Consider the following 19,406-nt stretch of genomic DNA (forward strand, 5'->3'; position numbering starts at 1 on the left):
AGTAGTGAAAGCTAAAATCCTTTCCTGTGTCATGAACAGTGTGACTTTTCCTCAGCAATAAATGGAAGAAAGGGTAGCACAGATCCCCACCTCAAGCACTGCATTCAGTTTTGGGACCCTCCCTGCAGTACAGACACGTAGGCCGTGGAACGTGTCCAGAGAAGGGCAGCAGAGCTGGTGAGGGGTCTGGAGCACAAGTCCTGTAAGGAGCAGCTGATGGAGCTGTGCACATTTAGTCTGGAGAAGAGGAGGCTCAGGGGCGACCTTATTGCTCTCTACAACTACATGAAGGGAGGTTGTGGTGAGATGGTGTCGGTCTCCTCTCCCATGTAACAGCGATAGGACGAGAGGGAATGGCCTCAAGTTGAGCCAGGGGAGATTCAGGCTGGACATTAGGAAATACTTCTCCCAACGAGTGGTCAGGTGCTGCAATGGGCTGCCCAGGGAGGTGGTGGAGTCACTGCCCCTGGAGGTGTTCAAGGAACATTTAGATGTTGTTCTGAGGGATGTGGTTTGGTGCGGAATATTGGTGGAAGGAGCACAGTTGGACTTGGAAGGTGGACCGGATGGTCGTGGAGGTCTTTTCGAACCTTGGTGATTCTATGAGTCTATATACATGGGTAACTTCCAACCGGTAAATCCCCACAGCTCAAACCAGTTTCTCCAGCACTAATAAGCCAGATTGTCCCTTGGAGACTTATCCAAGAAGAGCACAGTTACAAATGCCACATTGGACTGGTTGTAATAATAGTGATGGAGATCTGACCACGTCCCTGGCTGTGACCACGGTGCTTTTCTACTGTTACCTCTTACCATCAGCATGTGTTCTCCAGGTGCTTGAGGAAGCTACAGCATCTGAACTGGTGAAGATAAGCCTGGCAGCAGATTCATGTCCCCCATCACCTATCTGACAAGGACTCTGTTGGAGGTTCAGTGTGAAGCACATTAGTCCAGGATTCTCTCCATCTGGGACCATTTCTGAGATGCCCACTCATGTGCAGAGGGAAAAGAGAATCAGTGATGATATCTATCAGATCTGCCTCTGCTGTGGTGCTGGCCACATTTCCAGGCACAGGATTGTGGAATCTGTATCTCCCCTCAGCCAGCAGACATTTTTCAAGGGAAGCTGTGGGCCAGCTGCAAACTTCTAGCATCCAGAAGCATAAAACCATGCCTGCTTTCCTTTCTATCCTTCAGTTTTCTTCTGAAGAGGACCACAATGGAGCCAGTAGGCATCCATGGCACACACATCTCAGAATGGCTTTCAGGTGGTCCTGTTTCTTCCAACACATATCTCACAGCAACACTGTGCCCGAGACCCAGGGATACTTTATGCAGCATCCCAAATGGTGGCAATGGCATTGCCACTGCTGGCACGGGTCCAGACAGTGATGGGCAATCTGAAATCCAAAAAGCAACTGACTTGCTTAAGTTCTGCTACAGCACCACGTCGATCCAGAGCAAGCTGTACTGATTTTAATGAGTGGACAAGGAAAGGCAAACAATGTTTTGAGAAATACTCTTTTTTTTTTTCTGGTATCGAAGGACACCAGAATCTCAGATCACCGTATTAAAACTTCACTACAATTGAGACCTCAGTAAGGACCGAGCAGAGGGATTTCTGGGCCAGCCTAAGATGATTAATTGCATGCGATGCCTCCAGAAACTTGGGAGAGTCCATGCAGCACGAGGGGAAATTCATGTTCTCCAGAGCACCACAAGTGTATGCTATACATCCTGGCAGCACAGCAGCTGAGCCAATCTGCTTTATTTGTGCAGCCCCTGGGGCACTGGCAACAGCGGTAGGCAAGGGGTTAAGTGGTGGTGCCATGCAATCTGGAAGGGAACACATGCCTTATTAACTGGCTGGAATGTCTGGAGGATGTGAGCAGCAGCCTGGACATGGGAAAGGCAATAGACACCATATTAGTGAGATTGCCAGGGAACAGTGAGCACAGGTCTGCAGGAGAGGTCGGTGGAGCAATTGATAGCAGGAGCTGAAAATGGCCCTGAGAAGCCAAAGGGCAATGCAGAGAGAGCAGCAGAGCACAGTGGGGGTCTGACTGGCACAGCTCACCTTTTCAGACTCTTGTGGGATGAGGAATACAGATTTGATCCCACTCTGCAGTGAATCCAGCTTCTCTGTGCTCCAGCAGTGTGGTTTTGCTCCAGAGGTTTATAGAGTTAAATGCAAGCCACCAACTCCTGCCCTGATAAGCTTGATTGTGTTTTTTCCCCAAAACTATTCAATAGTTTTGGATCAAATCCAAAAATAGTTACAGAATGACTTAAAGTATTTTATTTAGAGCAGCTCAAAGGATTGTATTTTTCTTTTTCTTGAATCAAAGCCTTATTGGAAATGCATGACCCTGAGACCAAAGGAGCTGGAAGCACACAGCAGTACTGCATGCACTGTGAAGGTGGTGAGCCCGCTCTTACACGCTGATACCCACGGAAGGCTGAGCTGAAAGCAGTGTGCACAGCCTGCTGCTTTGCCTTGCAAGCTTCAGCTGGAAGATCGTCGGTAGTGCTCGCAGTGCCCAGGGTACGTTCCTCAGCAGTTTGTACCACGGGCTTACTCATGATTTACATTTGACTCCCTAGGTTATGTCTGAAATAGACTCAGGCTTACTGCCCCGGCTATTTCCTCTGGACAAAAGAATTCATTTGGAAAAGTTGTATACATAAAGCCATTCGTTTATATCATTTTTAAATCCAGTTTTGCAATCTCTCTCCCAGGAGGCAGCACTCCAAATCCAAACCTTTGCCATTCCTCAATCACCAAAGTTGAAGGAATGTGTTTTGTTACAGCAGAAAAGACACAGCCAACAGAACTGATCTCCCTGACCTCTCCCCGTCATTTTGCTCCTCTTAGCACAGCTCAACACATTGGAAATTCCAGCTAAATCGCAGCACCTGGTGACTCACCCGGGGTTCAGGACTTGCCTCCTGCTTTATTTCTAAATATCAGCTGTAAAATTACATCCCATGTCAATAGTGAATCACTCCATATGAAACTGCACAGGCTCAGGAACAGGAATCACTGCACCGAGGCCAGCCCCGCTCTCCAGTCCTTAGTAATCCTGTGGACAGGTCCACCCACCTGCATCTCCCCAGAGGGCTATGGAAAAGCTCTGGGGGTTCAGAGCCCTATTCTGCAAACTTAAGATACAAGTATGCCTGGCTGAGGAGCGCATCCCAAAGCCATGTGAGCTGAAGCAGTCCTGTGCAGACCTGGAAAACACCAAGTCTTGTTACTCATCCAACGTGTCAGGAACCCACTGGAAACTCCACAGGACAACTGGAAGAGCACTTTCACCTTTTTTTTTTTTTTTTTTTTCCCTCATCTATTATTTTGCTTCATTAACATTTGCTTCTGGCTCGGGTATGATTTGGGACTGGTGTACAGGCTGGAAGCATCATGAAATCACTGGTACTCTTTCCCTTAGTGCAGGTAGGCTTTGGGATGGCTGCTGGGAAGCAATGCATTGCTCAGCTGCTCCTGTTTGTGTGCACTGCAGAAGCAGGCTGATGGGCTGAGGCCAAATAAAAGTGCCTCCAGGTTCCTGCATGCAAAGGATGTCAGCCTGGATTGTCTGCAGAGGGGTGTTACTCTTCCAAACTGTTTTCCTTGAGCAATAAAAGCATCAAAAGTGAGGATGCAAATTCAAATGTACTGAAGCAAACTAGAATTTATTTAGCATTTATTACCCATCCTGTTGTTATATGCGGCTTCTTTTGTCTCATTTTTCTTCTAGTAAACATAGACCTTTTCCTTTTTCATTTTTTTAATAAAATATATAAAACATTGTGCATTGCTATCCATAGGAAAACCTCAGTTTAACAACAAAAAAAGAATAAGGCACATTCCTGTGCAGCATCTTCAAATATATATATATATATATTTAAAACAAAACAAACAAAAAGAAAAGCCTTTTCAACCTCTCTGAGGTTGTTAACATCTCACCAATCACTGACACATCTCTTCTATTACCATAATTTCACTGCTGGAGGTGAGCTGGGTTGTGTTTGACAGGGGCCAGCGGGGAGAGCAGACTCAAAAAAAATAAAGGATTTTATCCCTGAGGTGTTGGTTATAAAAACAATGTTACCATTGAAAAGGAATATGAAAAGACAGCCATAAATAACTGAATACACTGTGGCAAACATCCAAGCACCGAACAGATCTCATGATGGAAGAACACTCCCCCTCCCCCCCCCCCCCCAGTTCTTCACAACTCATATTTGCCATTGGGTTTTAATTGGGTCCATCTCATGACTTCTGAAGTCACAAGACAATGAATCAGGATGCACCCCCTGTCCCCACAGTCATCTTTCCAGAGCTGTAGCTTTGTTCATGGTTCTCCCAAAGTCCACAGGAAAGGGAAGCCCAACAGTCCTAAATGAAGACCAAAACCTGGATGATTTCTCCCCCCAGCCAGGCGGGCAGTGCTCGTACCACGGCGTGCCACACTCTGTGCCCCACACAGGAGGACTCCAACGGTCAGCTCTGTGCCAGCCACCAGAAATGAAGATGGCAGCCACCTCTGATGTGACCAGAAGGTGTCTGTGAAGAGGGCGATAGTCGTACGTCAGGGAAAAGGAGACAGCGAAAGCTTTATTGCTGTCCATCGGGCAGCTCTCCTGGAAGGAAAAGAGGAGACACCCACGGCAATCCTCAGCACCCCCCCTTCTGCAGGCACGGGTGGAGGAGCCGCACGGCGCAGCGGGACGGCTGTGCTCCCGGCGCTCAGTAGTAGCGGTTGAGGCTCCTGGTGCCGGGGATGTCGGGCTGGCCGTTCATCCAGATCTCGCGGATGATGCGCTCCCGCTCCTCCAGCCGCTGCGCCCTCTCCAGCTCCTCTGCCGAAGTGAAGACGTTCGTGTTCAAAGTCCTCTCGAACCTGCGGTGCCGGCGGGCCGACACGTCCGACGTGGTGTCCGAATCCGCATCGCTGTCGCTGCTGTCGCTGTCGCTCTCGCGGGGAGGTTTTTTCGTGGAGGAGCGTTTGCAGTCCGTGCGGCAGGACACCCTCAGCACTAGGGCCAGCAGGGTCAGGACGAGTCCAATGCACACTCCGGAGACAAAATACAGAGCGGCCCGCTCAGGGTTTTCTGAAAGGGGAAAGGAAGCAGCGCTTGAGAACAACTCTGAACGAACAGAGCGCACGACTCGTTCCTCTGTGCAAACAACAGCAACAGCGGCAGAGTTTCTAATTGTTCCGTTTGCATCCAAGCCCTCCTTCTCCTCCTCTCCCCAGGGAAGCCAGGGAGGGGATTTTACACGGTGGATCTGCTGCCAAGGCAGGGACCCACACACAGAATGAGGGATAGCTGCAGTTGTGCCTTGGAGTTATGTGGAAGGATAAATTGAATTGAGACTGAATTGACAAATGAATTAAATGCTAATTCCAGTCGCTACATGAATGGCGTTGGGACCTGAGAGCAGCGCAACCAGAAGCAACTAAGTGCATCTTTCTGTCATAGCCATTATCACTGCACAAAGAATAGAGTATATTATAAAGCTTTACATTCTCTCTGTGCTGTAGCTCAGCTGAAATGGCAAGCCTTGCAGCATGGAAAAATGCATATTATTTATTCATAAGTTTCTTCTGCTTATCCAAGGCAAGTGTGCTGGCTTTCTGCCCAGACCACCAAAAAGAATACCTGCACTACAGAAGCATGGCTGGGGTTTGTGCCCTGACACGATGAGTCCTGCAGAGCTGCATTTTGGGGCGATACAACAAGACTCCAAAGGATCCACAATGCCTTTTCAACTAGGTTATCTTGTTTGTTTACTACAGGGTGGTGCTTTTTGGTTCGTGAGACTGCTAAGAGGTGTAATTGTGATAAATGTTGTTATTGCACTTGCCCTGGGCTAAATCACCTCAGCATATTTCACCCTGAGTGGGTGAAGATAAACCAATCATAGAATCACAGAATGGCCTGGGTTGAAAAGGACCACAATGCTCATTGAGTTCCAACCCCCTGCTATGTGCAGGGTCGCCAACCAGCAGACCAGGCTGCCCAGAGCCACATCCAGCCTGGCCTTGAATGCCTCCAGGGATAGGGCATCCACAGCTTCCTTGGGCAACCTGTTCAGTGCACAACCTGTCCCAGTGAAACCAAGAAGTGTCACAGCCAGCTCTGTTCTGCTGTGCCTGTTGGAAGTCCTGAGTTCAAGGATGGAGTCAACTCCTCAGATGAGCCCTAATCCCCTGAATTCAGTGATGAAGCTGTACCAGATCCCACCAGCTGAAAAACTATGATTTGGTCCCTGGAAAAACTACAAGACTCAGCTCTACTTTCAGCCCCCAACACTATGCTTTTAGATCACTCTCTAAGTGATTTCCTTCAGATGAAAGTTTACAGAAGAACTGGAAAACAGCAGGAGTGGGGAGTTGGATGAGCCGATGTCTAGAGGCCCCACACAACATAAATCATTCTCTGATTCTGTGTCCAGAACCCAGACACCGACCTGTGCATGGTTCAAGGCAATGCGTGGTTCAGTGCCCCAAGATGCTCTTGGAACAGTTACATGAACAAGAAGCTTTTGTGTTCTGCGCTTCTCTCCTACCAAATGGATCTCAAAAGTAAATGACAAGCCATGGAAGAGGAAGATGTCACAACAGTCTGAAATATGGCTAATAAAACATGAGACTTGCTAGAGTGGTTAATGGGGAAGACTTGAGGAAAAAAAGAGCCTGAAGACAGACTGCAAAAGAAGAGGGAGTAAAGAACTGAAAAAGATGCATTTAGCAGTGCAGAAGAGGAAAAAAATGCAGCAGTAGTTGGAGCAGCAAGGGAGGACAAAGCTAGAGACTTTAAGCTAAGGTGCTTTGACAAGAGTGAGTCAACAAAAAAGCAGAAGGTAAGAGAAAAAAGGTATGAGAACAAACATGGAGAATGTGCTGACTGCTCTGCAGCAATCTGACTGAATGAAATCCTGGCCCCAGTGAAGTTAATGGAATCCTGAACTCAAGGGGCAGAACTTGAACAAAAACTGCAGCCCAGCTTATGCAATAGGAAAGCCTTTGTCCATCTGCTACAGTGAAGTGGTCTTAATTCCAGAGACATGACAACCCCAGGAAAAGTGTCATCATCCCTTTTTACCTCCATCTGCAACATAACTGAGGACAGTAATTGCAAAGCCTCCCTTGCAAGTAGGCACAAGGAGAACTCCAAAGACACGCAGACTGATCCGTTTGTCCTGGAAGGCAGTGAGTGCAGTCTGCCCCTGCTCTGGCTTTGGCTGACACGATGCCCAGCACCTTCCTGAGCACCACATTCCTGCACACACATGGGCTTGATTTGGTTGCATTAGTTCCACTGTTCACTCTTTTTAAAGCAACTCATAAAAAAACACGGGTTTGAGCCTGAGACAGACACATGTGGTTTCTCTTCTCCCATTTTTGTCCAGGTCCTGCTTTTCATTTCTCCTCCCTATTCCTTTTTCCACACTACTGTATCCTGCTCATGTGCAAGCAGCACCTCCATTGCTACTTAAGCAACCATTTTTCATCCCCTGCTCATCCTTTTGTGTATAGCCCTCCAAGCAGTGTGAAGGCTGTAATTGAATCTTCGGGCTTCGCTGGCATTTATGAGCTCCTCCAGCTACTCTGTCAACATCTGAGACACTGTCTGGACTTCCTCATGAGTTGTAACCCTCCATTCAGCTGCAGCCTTGGCATTTATCATGCGTACAATCCACTTGTGCAGCAACATCTCTCGTTCCACAGCAGGAAGAGCAACTTAAGCTGAAAACCAGGGGCTCTGTTTTTTTCTCAATTGAAGGAGTCAAGTCAGCAACACCCTCAATTTGGGGGGTTGATCAGTTAGCCTCCTCCTCTGCACGTCCTCCTTGCAAAGAACAAAAAGGGGCATCCTCTTCAGAAATGGATGCTCAGAACCTTCCAAAACTTGAGGGAGGCTCACATTCATCATGCCCACAGTAACGCATCTCAAAGGATTTCAAAAACTCTTTAGAAGTGTATGGATATCAGGAGTTAACAATATTTTGATACGAGTTCATGTGTATGTGTGCCCCACCACCCCTTTAGCACAAGGATTTTGACCAGTGGAGCTCTCTCTTCCACTGCTGCGGATGACAGCTCAAGGCTGTGTTTTTCTCCTACACTTCTGGCAGGACCCAGCTGCTGTCAATCTCTTTAGATGGGGTTGCCTTCCCTCTCTGTGGCATTCCTCTTTCTGGACTAAACGCATTGATAAAAACATCACTGATTCAAGCCTGAATTTAATCACTGCATACAAAAGATATACGCTCTTTGTCAACTCTCTGCACAAAACCCACCATTTTCTATCCACTCCAACTGCCCAGAAATTAGAAACACATTTTAGTTTGTTTTTCCAACCAAACCAGCAGCAATTATGGAGCCTGTTTCCTGAGGGCTAACAATCTGCTGGGAGCATCAGCCCAGACTGCCATTAATTCCCCAGGAAATGCCACAGGCCAAGGTTGTTACTGCCATTATAATACATCGTTTCAATAAATACAAAGCAATCTAAGCATTAACGCTGCTGGCTTCCTGAGATGGCTTCATACATCCAGAAACCTCAGTGGGGAGGGATATTTCAGAGCTCCCAGTGAAAGGCGCAGCATTAAGCACAGTCACACATCCAGTAGGAGTAATATCTTCTTGGGAATTTACAGCCAGTCCCACCAGCCGCCGAAATCCCCTGGCCAAACAGAGGGAGCTCTCCAGGAGCCCCTTATTAAGAGAGCTGAGGCCAAGCAGTCTAAAAGTTGGAATGATCCCCCCCCGGGTTGTTTTTTGGAAGCTCCTTGTTAATAACTTGGCAGCAATGGTTTAGGGCTTATGGAAGAATAAAACAGGGATTTGTGGAGGTTTCCCTCTAACTACTTTAGCCTGAATACAAAACTAGAGTAAGTTCTCCATCCAAAGGAAGGCACTGGAAGCGCTCTGGTACAATTTAGACATGTAATATTTATGTAAACAGAAGGGACAGTTCTGGTCCTGCTGGAAGGTTGTGACCGCAGAGGCAGGTCCAGCTGTCACTGAGAGGAGTGAGGTCTTCCCAGCTACTCAGACAGGTTTTGGATCAGGTCCATGACAAATAGCAGAACTGAGATTCACACACAGGGATTGCATCTAATTATAATCCTGACTCTGTAACAAAAATTAATTAAATGGCAAATCAAGGGCATCCCTCAGCCTTTCGCAGGACCAAACTCTGCATAAGACTCATTTGTCTGATCAGCTGATAAATCCACTTATCACAGGCCCTGCTGGCTCTTTCCCTCTGTTTCTGAAGAAATGTTTTCGAGGCTCTGGAAGCTGGGTAACACTTCACTGGCTGTGATACTCCTGAACACAGTGATAGCTGCAAACAGATTTGACAGTGAAAACCAACTCTCCTGCGGAGAGCCTTTGCTTCCTGCTGTGCTGTGATTTTTCACCCCTTGGTTGTCAACAGGAACATTCCCAACACTGACATGGCAACTGCAACCAAAAAGATTGTAGAAATGAGCCCAGAGGCTTTTGCTAATATTGGTACTCGTCCTCTCTATGTGCTGTAAGACTCTGTGCGTGCCAACTGTGCAAATAACAGAGCCTGCAGCTCTTCACCTGCAGCTTCCCAACCAACCCTGTCATTTTGTGCAGAAGCAGCAAACACCAGTGTGGACATGGATTTCAGAGTTCTCCTCAGGCTAAGAAACATTCCACTGCCAGGAGGCAGGAAAAGTAGCAAAGGGGAACAGAGTACACCACCCTCTGGACAGACTAGAGAGTTGGACAGAACCAAATGAGGTTTAACAAGACCAAGTGTAGAGTCTTGCACCTGGGGAGGAGTAACTGCATCTATCAGTATGGGTTCAGGGATGACCTGCTGGAGAGGAGCTCTGCAGAGAGGGACCTAGGTGTTCTGGTGGACAACAGGTTGGCCATGAGCCAGCAGTGTGCCCTGGTGGCCAAGAAGGCCAATGGGATCTTGGGGTGCATTAAAAACAGCACAGCCAGCAGGGCGAGGGAGATCCTCCCCCTCTACACTGCCCTGGTGAGACCACATTTAGACTACTGTGTCCAGCTCTGGGCTCCCGAGTTAAAAAAAGACAGGGATCTCCTAGAAGGAGTCCAGCAGAAGGCCACAAAGATGATGAAGGGCCTGGAGCATTACCCCTATCAGAAAAGGGTGAGTAACCTTGGGCTGTTCAGCCTGGGGAAAAGAAGACTGAGAGGGGATCTGATACACATTTATAAATGTCTAAAGGGAGGTGTGACAAATGGATGAGGCCAGGCTCTTCTCAGCGGTGCACAGCAATTGGACAAGGAGCAACGGCCTAAAACTTGAACATAGGAAGTTTCATACAAACATGTGGAAGAACTTCTTTACAGTAGGGGTGAGGGAGCACTGGAATAGGTTGCTCAGAGAGGTTGTGGAGTTTCCTTCTATGGAGATACTCAAGACCCACTTGGTCAACTGCCTGTGTGACCTATTGTAGGGAACCTACCTTAGCAAGGTGATTGGACTCGATGATGCCTTGAGGTCTCTTCCAATCCCTGCAATTCTGTGATCCTGTGATTTACTATTAGTTCTGGAGTAAGAGGCTCTTGCCAAGACTGACACCTTGGCAAGGGGATGAATCAAGGCCTTGTGCCCCATAAAATGACTGCAAGGTCAAGGAGTTGTGCTGTGGTAAATGGAAGCAAAGTCCATGGGGCATAGTCAACAGTCCTAAATCCTAATACTGCTGCCCCCTACCATAAATCCTAAAACCTTCTGCTACCCGTTACTGTGCAAATGGGGAAAATAATGTTAACAGCATTTTATTTTCTAGTAGCATCGAGAATACAGGCATTTTTTCCACATCAAAAATAGATGTAGGTAAGTGAGGGGAGGAGTGTGATAGACAGAAAATACATTTAATGTTTGCTTTTCCTAATCTTCCCTTAGAAAGTCCAAGCAACAAAAATACATCCCACTCAGTCACCATTTGTGAAGAATGTCACCACTTGCATTTAGGCTGCCAGCTTCTTTAAAGTGTCACCAAGAGCCCACCTCAATGACACCATTCAATGTGTAGAAAAGCAGAACTTTGCAGGCAATATTCGTAGTCTTTTTAGAAGGATCCTTCACTTAATGGGCAGAAAACCTGTTATTAAGCTACTTAGTGATTCCAAAATGAAAAGCCCACGTTAGTTACTTCAAATCCAAATACTTGTCTGTAGCAGCATGGTGGTATCTCAGCAAGAGCAGGGCACCAAGAAGGCATTACTATTTATTGAATCAGTAAGGCTGAATGCCACAAAGACGTGAAATAACTATTGCTCATGAATGCAGTTTTACTTATACAGATCCCAGCTTAACTGCATCAGAGTGGTGTGAGCAGATTGGCTATAGCACACAGAATTATTCACAGCATGTAGTAAAAGAGCAGTACATTGGTATTACCAACAAGGTGCATACAAACACTTCATTAAAATGGAGAACATTCTGCAGTCTCATAAGAAAAACTGACTGTAAATGGCATGTTGTGTCACAGAAGGCGAGTAAAAAAACAGGGCCCTCATCCTGCAGAAAGCAGCATAGATTGTCCTAAAATATGTTGAGCTAGTGCTACCTTTCTGAGGGATGGATCCTTCAGCTCTGTAGTCAGTTCCTAATTTTGACAAGGCACCACAAGATTGAAAATATTTGCACTACGCCGTCTGCCTCTACTGGACTTTTCACTCTCAATCATATTGAGCCCAAGCACTGAACAGAGCACAGTCTCTATTTCAAGAGTAACTTTTAATGCAAATCTTAAAAGGAAGACTATTCCTCTGCTACTTGAAAGATACATGTGGGTGAAGGATAAACTGTGATCCAAGGAAATTTTTCTCTAAACTACATTTAAATATATAATTAAGCAGACTCTCAAGCTACTTCATCTTCACATTCCTACTGAAGATAAGCCAAATTCTCTTAAGCAGGGTAATGATCTCTTATTTTCCAAATTACGGGACAACAAGCTTGCCTTCCTTATGCGCCAGGCTTTGATCTTCAGGAAAAACACAGCATTAGAAATAAGACCACATTTAAGATCACACTGTATTTAACTTCAGATGAGAGCAAATCCAGGGGAAAGCAGAGCACAATAAACCCTGTTGCGTGTTGTCTGCCAGAGCTGCCCTGGTCAGGGCTTTCAAGGCAGAATTTGCTGAGACAAATGAAAAGTACCAGCAGTTCAAAGGAACAATTTAGCCGTAAGTGACTGAGATGAAGGTTCAGTGGAGAGTCTACAAAGAGCCCGTGGGAGTGCAGAGAGGCAGCAGCCACCAGACCTACCTGTGATGAAGGCGTACGCTGCTAGGATGTTGCTGAGCAATGCCATCTCTGTGCTGACGCCCACGGGCTCCATGCTGCTGGTGAACACTGGCGGCTGTGTCTCATCCACAGGAAGCAGGAAAGGGGTGTTGTCTAGAGGGTAGAAGGTGGCCGACCTCCCTTTCTTCTTCTCTGCTTTGAAACAGAAAGGGAGTGAGGAACCGGGCACGTGCACCAGCCCTGTCCTGCCCTACCAATCCTCATCTGTGTTCAGAAATCTGGAGCTGCTCAGCACCAAGCCACCCACATTCGCTCCCTTTTTAGGGGCAACAAAACCTTTGCAGTTAACTTCAGCTGAGCCCATGCCCTTTCTGCATCCAAACAGCATCTTCCCTCCAGTGTCTCCTGCTCTTTCATGTCACCGCTCAGACACACCCATCTATGTTACAGCAAATATAGAACCAGGTTTCTTTCATCTTATGTAAATCAATGGAGCCTTTATCAGCTAAGCTTGTTATAAGTCAGCACACGGACATGGAAAACACAGGCAGAATTGGCAACCCTCTGTTGGTGTCGTGCTGCAGTGATCCATTCACACCTGGCAAACAGACAATGCTTCTCCCCAGCCTTTGCAGAGAAGGGCGAATCTGAGTTTATGACTGCCTTCAGAAGCTCACTTGCATTGTGTTTCACCCAGACATCATTTCCCCTTTGGAGAGGTGAGCAAGCATGAGTTAATGATTTGATTTTATTTGTAGAAGACCAGAGCTGAGGAGGCACATAATTCCAGGAGGCTCAAAGAGACCCTTTCAGACCTTATCAGCTCACTGCCGAGTACTTCTTGCACCTTGATCTGCTGGCAGACACTCTCACTGGTCACAAAACACCAATTGTTTTAAACATATGAAAACCAGTGAACAGGATCCAGCTCCATCATCCATGCGATTGCTTAATGATAGCTGTTACAGCCTTTCAGGCTCCTTTTCCTGGGTGTCCGGCTCCAAGCAGCACACTGTAAAATCACAGACTTGTACCTGGCTTCCACTTATCTGCAAATATTAAATTCAGGAAACTGTCAGGTCCACCTCCTGCAATACCACCAGTGCCATGCAAACAAAGAGCACAACCAGAGATGATCTGTGCTCACCCAGGCTCTGTCCATTCCCTGCTAACCCAGCAAAACAAGACAAGGCATTCAACCTCCCACTGTGCGTGCTGGGAAGTGGCACAGCCCACAGCAGCAGTAACAGAAGGAGGGCTGTCAAAGCGAACAGGTAATACTGGATGGAGAGGAGCTGAGTGAATGAACGTGCGTGCAGCAACGCCAAGCCCTAATGTGCCTCAGAGAAGAAGCAGCGGAGATAGATGTCCAGGTGTTGCTGTAAGGGATCAGCCCTGAGGAACGTGGGTGCAGTTGTATCTGCCACTGAAAGGCTGCATGGCCTTGAGAAAATCACACCTGACAAGCAACACAACTACCAAGGTGTAAATGACTGCCTCAGAGGAAGGTTTTCAAACATGGGTTTCTGGGTGGCAGATGCAAAAGAGAAAAACGTCCCTGGAAGCCCTTCCTTTGGGAGAACAGAGATTGCTGCAGCTAGATATACAGAGGCACAGAGGGGCAAAGGCACAGCCAGCAGGAAATTAACAGCAAATCTTTGGCAAATATTTTAACTCAAATGTAGGCACCAGAAATACTAATATCTCCTTGCCCAGTAAATCCCTGTCTGTACAAGTGGTTGAGTTTTTCCTTACCACACCACCGCTCCCACAAAGAAATCCATTGGAAGCAGAGCACATTTCTTATTCCTTCAAACTGAACCACTGCCCTCACAAAGACGCCCTGGGTACTTCAAAGTATCTCACGTAGCACTGCGTATCTAAACCAGGGCAGATGAATCCCACTGTTAGCTGACAGATCTGAATGAGTGACTCAGCTCTCCCCACATAGCAGGAACTTAAAAGCTGGATGTATTTGTTCACATGGACATCTAAGCCATCTCAGGGTCAGCAGGACATCCACACAGACGGCGGGTATGAGAAGGGATGTGGGGAAAATTCCCACTCTTTTAGAATAGCTTCTGCCACTACAAATGACACGTGTTCATGTGGAAGCAACAGAATCCTGGATGTGTGCACATAGAGGGCTGGTTCTAAACTAGTTAATCTAAGATCTCTTTACAACTAACGAAGAGCACTGCGGGTACATAATCTCATAAACACATTTCTCATCCTAAAGAGGACCACTGAGATAGGTGCTGCAGGTTCCTGTTACGTCTGTAGGAGGTTTCTATAATATGAACCTGGGACCTCTGTATCACGCTCTCTCACTTGTCCAGCTCTGAGTTAGTGACAACACACCTCACTGCCAACGCATTCACAGGATCTCACAGGGGATGAGATTTAAACCATCCTCACCATGGGCACTTCCCTGTTTGCACGTGCTACACCAGTCAGGAAAGGCTCAGATGAAAGAACTTCTGTGGGGATTTGGCCATCCCTTGGAAAACAAGCTGTGCAGAATGGTGCCTTTTAGGGGAGAGTACTCCTCCTAGGTGAGATGTAAAAAGAGTTGTACTTTTTTCTTCTGACTTGTCCGAAGAACAGATGCAATCAAACAAGTTTTTCAATGAATATTCATCTGCTGTACATCACTGTACTCCAGCAAAGAGCACCACAAAAATACACGACTAGTTTTGTCATTACAGGATTGTAACAAGTACAGACAGGAAAGACAGAAAATGGCCGGGGTTGTGCAGGAGGGAAAAACAACGAGACATCATAAGGGTCATGCGTTGGTTTGCTGTGCAGTTCCCTTGTCTGCCTTTTAGTCCAGGATCACATTTCAGTACAACCCCTTTCTTCTCACTAGTTCCAAAGCCCTCATTTGCCCTATCAGCCCACCTGCTGATGGTGCCCCTTCACCACATCCACTTTTTCTTAGTTGTTCTGACTCACTCAGGCTGTTTTCCTTGCAACTTTACACCAAATTTGAGCAAAGGTATTTCAGCTAGCAGTAAATCTGCCCGGTAACAGAGGAGAAATTATTCAAGATACTGGGCTGACTTTAACAAATAGTTTTAATAAAAGAAATAAAACAGGAAGGGAGATTACAGAAATGTCCAAATATTTCCTTTTGAGATTTCTGAAGCCATATTTCAGCTGTTAATTTTAAACTGACATCTTCGTTTGAAAAGCACTGCATTTTTTTTTTAAATGAATGAATAAATGATATGAAAGCTGAATAAAAAGGTGTCATTTGTAGAAGTGAAATGTTCCCAGGAATGAAAATAAGCTCTGCGTTTTTCTTCTTGTTTAAAAGAACCACCAAGATCACAGATTTTAGTTCAGGCTGATCCAAACTTCGTTTTCTTGCCATTTTTTTTCCAGTAAGGTCTCCAAACTGACCAGTGTGATATTGCTGACACGTAACTGCCTGCAGGTTGGTTATCCAGGCTGTGAGTTAACTTTGCCTACAGCACAGACAGACACAGGCAGCTCTGTGCACAGCCGCCCCCACGCTGCATTTCAGGGAGCACAGGGTAGGAAATTCCAGCAGTCGTGTCATCACCACCCCCGGTGTGTTGGGAAACGTAATGCAAAAGCATTGCCTAACCCAGTAAGTGCTCACTTGCCATCTTCCTTTACTCATAATCAATCCCTTCCTTCTATTCACCTACCCCTCAACAGCAAAGATCTGACTTCATTCATCTCTCTCCACGTTGCATTTTTATGAAAATGGCATCACATTTCAAAGCTCAGCTGAGAACTTCCCTGTCCCCAGCAAAGCAATCTCCTGCTGTGTCTGCCCTGCTTTTGATTTGGGACTGTATTAGATGGGTCTTCAAAGTACTTCTGTGACGAGTTTTGACATGCGTGGCCATGACTGCTATTTCAAGCAGTTCAGCGTGAGTTTAACAGTTCCCTTTAGTCAGCCAGCTTTAATGCCTCCAAACCGCTTGTTCTGAGCATGGCATGGATGGGTACAAAGCAGAAACCTGGATAAGGTATGAGTTTCCATAAGGGGAAGGGAAGAGTTACTACACCACAGTAAGGTCTGAGCCAGTATTATAATAGTCATAGTTACCTGGGAGCACACGTCCTACACTGGGAGGAGAGACATCAGAAAGGAACACGCCGTCTCCTATAACATTGGGATCAAACACCCTTGGTCGCAGTGGAAAATGTGGCTTCTGAAATCCTTGGTAATTGATTGGCCTTGGCTGGGTTTCATGCAGAAGCTTCCTGGGAACTGAAAGAGAAGAGTAAGAAGAGCACAACTGTCAGAATTATTTCAGCTGATCAGAATGAGAACTATCACATTTTGCTGTGGGTTCAGCTGATACCTAATCACATCACGTGCAGAACAAACAGGCACTCATGTACCACTATGATGAATGCACTTCAAATGCCAGCACAGAAACATGCAAGGAGAGAAGGCTGGAAACTACAAAGCACTCAAGATATTGTTTACTTATAATTAAGCTTTGAGACTAGACTGAGGGTCAGATTCATACACCCATCTAAGGCAAAGAAATGACTGGTAAGTTGGTCTTTGGTTCCAGCCCTGAGCTTCAGAGATCTCCAGCTGGACAGCTGGTCCTATCATGGTGGTAGGCTCGATAGGAAGCCTAGCAAAGGGGACTGTCCATTGTGCTTGAATCCCTGTCTCCCTCCAGCCATTATGTTGCTGGCTTGAGGCTGCACATGAGATATTTCTGGATACCCAAAACCCACCTCTGGAGGATGCTGTTCACTAAAACAAAACAAAACAAACCCATAAAGCTTAAATTATCCACCACAAAATAAGAAGTCCTACCTAAAAGAAACCCTCTCCACCCTATGAGGTCTAAAATACCCCCCTCATTGGACTTCAAGCTTCAGCCATGCTGAAAAAGACTCTTTCTCTGTTCCTACCATCCTGAGAAAGAGGGTGAGGGCTTGGCTAGTACCTTGTTTCATCCTCAGTGTAAGTAATAGACAGGTGAGAAAGGTTAACATGCCTGCCAGAGCTGTATCTGTGCACCACTGGTCCCTTTGGACCAATGTATGCCTTAGTAAGAAAGCTACCTTCCCTTCCTTGATGTTGCAAGGCCAGCTCTCTTTGGCTGTATCTCTAAGCAAAGTAATCAAAGCCAGTGCAGCTCCTTTAGTGTACACCCACTGAAGGTGAATCCACACAGTAAATTCCCTGATTTGCCCTGCAGGGACACAGCAGCATATCATTTATGGAGCTGAACCAGTTCTGTGTCTCAGCCACGGCCAACACCTCAGGCTATTTCAGAGCAAAGTGCCTTTCTGTACAAAGACAAAAAAAAAAAAAAAACAACAAACAATGCCTTTATACACTGTTCAGTTCAGAAATTAGAGGAACAGTGTGCTGAAGGACCAAGTAAAGAAACTGAAATTTACAGAGGAGAAATGTGTTTTCCCCTCTGGTGGCTGTACCCTAATACATACATCAAAGCACCACTCTGCTCCTGCAGACAGCCAGAACTTGACTGTGTTAAAGATACAGACTGCCGAGAACTGACACAAGATTGTTAGACCCACAGAATCCCAGGAGAGGACTGCTGCAATGTTCAGCCCTCCCTCCTTCAAGCCTGATGGTCACAGCTTCTACTGCCCCAAGCTGGCTGCCACCTCCCATGCCTCAGTTTCCCCACTGCTCCATTGCAGACTGCTATCTCTCTACTCTTCACAGAGGCGTGATGAAGAGTAATTAAAAAACCAAAGCACTTTGAGATACTTGGCACAAGCTTGAAGGAAGATTTGGAAAATGTGCAGCCCTGGAAGAGAAAGGAAATTCCTGACTGCCCCTTGCAGCTAATCAGCTGCCAAGCTGGAGCGTGAGATTTAATCACACCCAGTAAATCTGCCTGCGTAAGTACAAATATCCCTGGTGGGGGAAGCAATCCAACTGCCTTGTTTACATTGTGTTTTACTTGCTGTCTTTGCTGAGGCAAAGAGAATTGTAACTATATTTGCAAACTGACCTCCTGTATCAGGCTGCCAAGATATCAGTGCTGAAGTTCTCACATTATTAGAAGAGTCATGGTAGGTCAGGAAACAGACTTGAAAACCTACAGCTTCTGAATAGCAAAAACCTGGCACAGCAATCTGTAGTGAAATCTGAATTGGCAACTGTCCTCTGATGGGAAGGCAGCAAAAGATCCATATCCTCTGTTAGGAACTAAACAAACTGTTCCAGTGCCTCACCACCCTCACTTCTTCCTTATATCCAACCATAATCTCCCCTCTTTAAGCTTGAAACCATTTCCCCTTGTTCTGTCACCACAGACCCTGCTAAAGAGTCTGTCCCCTTCTTTCCTGTAGCTCCCCTTTAGATACTGACAGGCCGCTCTCAGCTCACCTCGCAGCCTTCTCTTCTCCTTCTGCACAGCCCCCAGCTCTCTCAGCCTGTCCTCATAGGAGAGGTGTTCCATTCCATGGATCATTTTTGTGGCCCTTCTCTGGATGCACTCCAACAGCTCCATGTCTCTCCTGCACTGAGGACTCCACATCTGGATGCAGGACTCCAGGTGATGCCTCACCAGCATTCAGTAGAAGGGCAGATCCCCTCCCTCACCCTGCTGGCCACACTTCTTTGGATGCAGCCTAGGATACAGTTAGCTTTCTGGGCTGCAAGGGCACCTTGCTGGCTCACATCCAGCACCCTCAGGTGTTTTTTCAGCAGGGCTGCACTCAATCCTTTCATCCCCCAGCTTGTATTGGTAGTGCATGTTGCCTTGACTCAGGTGCAGACTTTGCACATGGATTTGCTGAACCTCCTGAGGTTCATCTGGGCCCACTGCTCAAGTCTGTCTAGATCCCTCTGGATGGCATCCCATCCCTCTGGTGTGTCAACTGCACAAGGCTTAGCATCCTTCAGATACTGCTGCTTCTCAGGCTGAGGGCCTGAAAGGCATCTGGAGAACAGATCAATATGGCCTTAAACAATTTTCATCCAAACTGCATCCCAGAAAGCCTGCTGATACGTGTCTGATGAAGAGCACGAAGCAAAAGGAACACAGAAACACAGTTTCAGTAGATTTGGGCTACTCTTTCATATTTTGGATTAGCTCTTCTTCATAAAGATCTCCTTTCACCTCCCAGTC

General features: G+C 46.6%; 1 protein-coding gene across 8 annotated transcripts in view; it reads right to left on the reverse strand.

The window, feature by feature from the left end:
- Positions 1-3,674: 3,674 nt before the first annotated feature.
- Positions 3,675-19,406, reverse strand: part of EVA1A (eva-1 homolog A, regulator of programmed cell death) — a 194,737-nt gene continuing 179,005 nt past the window's right edge. For 4 of the 8 annotated variants that reach the window (XM_015285155.4, XM_046939292.1, XM_046939294.1 and 1 more), the window contains 3 exons: positions 16,376-16,540; positions 12,310-12,480; positions 3,675-5,115 (listed from right to left, as the gene is read on the reverse strand). In XM_015285155.4, the coding sequence (XP_015140641.2) occupies positions 4,751-5,115; positions 12,310-12,480; positions 16,376-16,540 (701 nt within the window). In that variant the 3' untranslated portion in view covers positions 3,675-4,750. Of the gene's footprint in view, positions 5,116-12,309; positions 12,484-16,375; positions 16,541-19,406 lie in introns of all 8 variants that reach the window. The other 4 variants (XM_040698621.2, XM_004935937.5, XM_040698624.2 and 1 more) reach the window with 2 other exon arrangements.

The sequence above is a fragment of the Gallus gallus genome, chromosome 3, assembly GCF_016699485.2.
Source record: "Gallus gallus isolate bGalGal1 chromosome 3, bGalGal1.mat.broiler.GRCg7b, whole genome shotgun sequence".
NCBI lineage: Eukaryota > Metazoa > Chordata > Aves > Galliformes > Phasianidae > Gallus > Gallus gallus.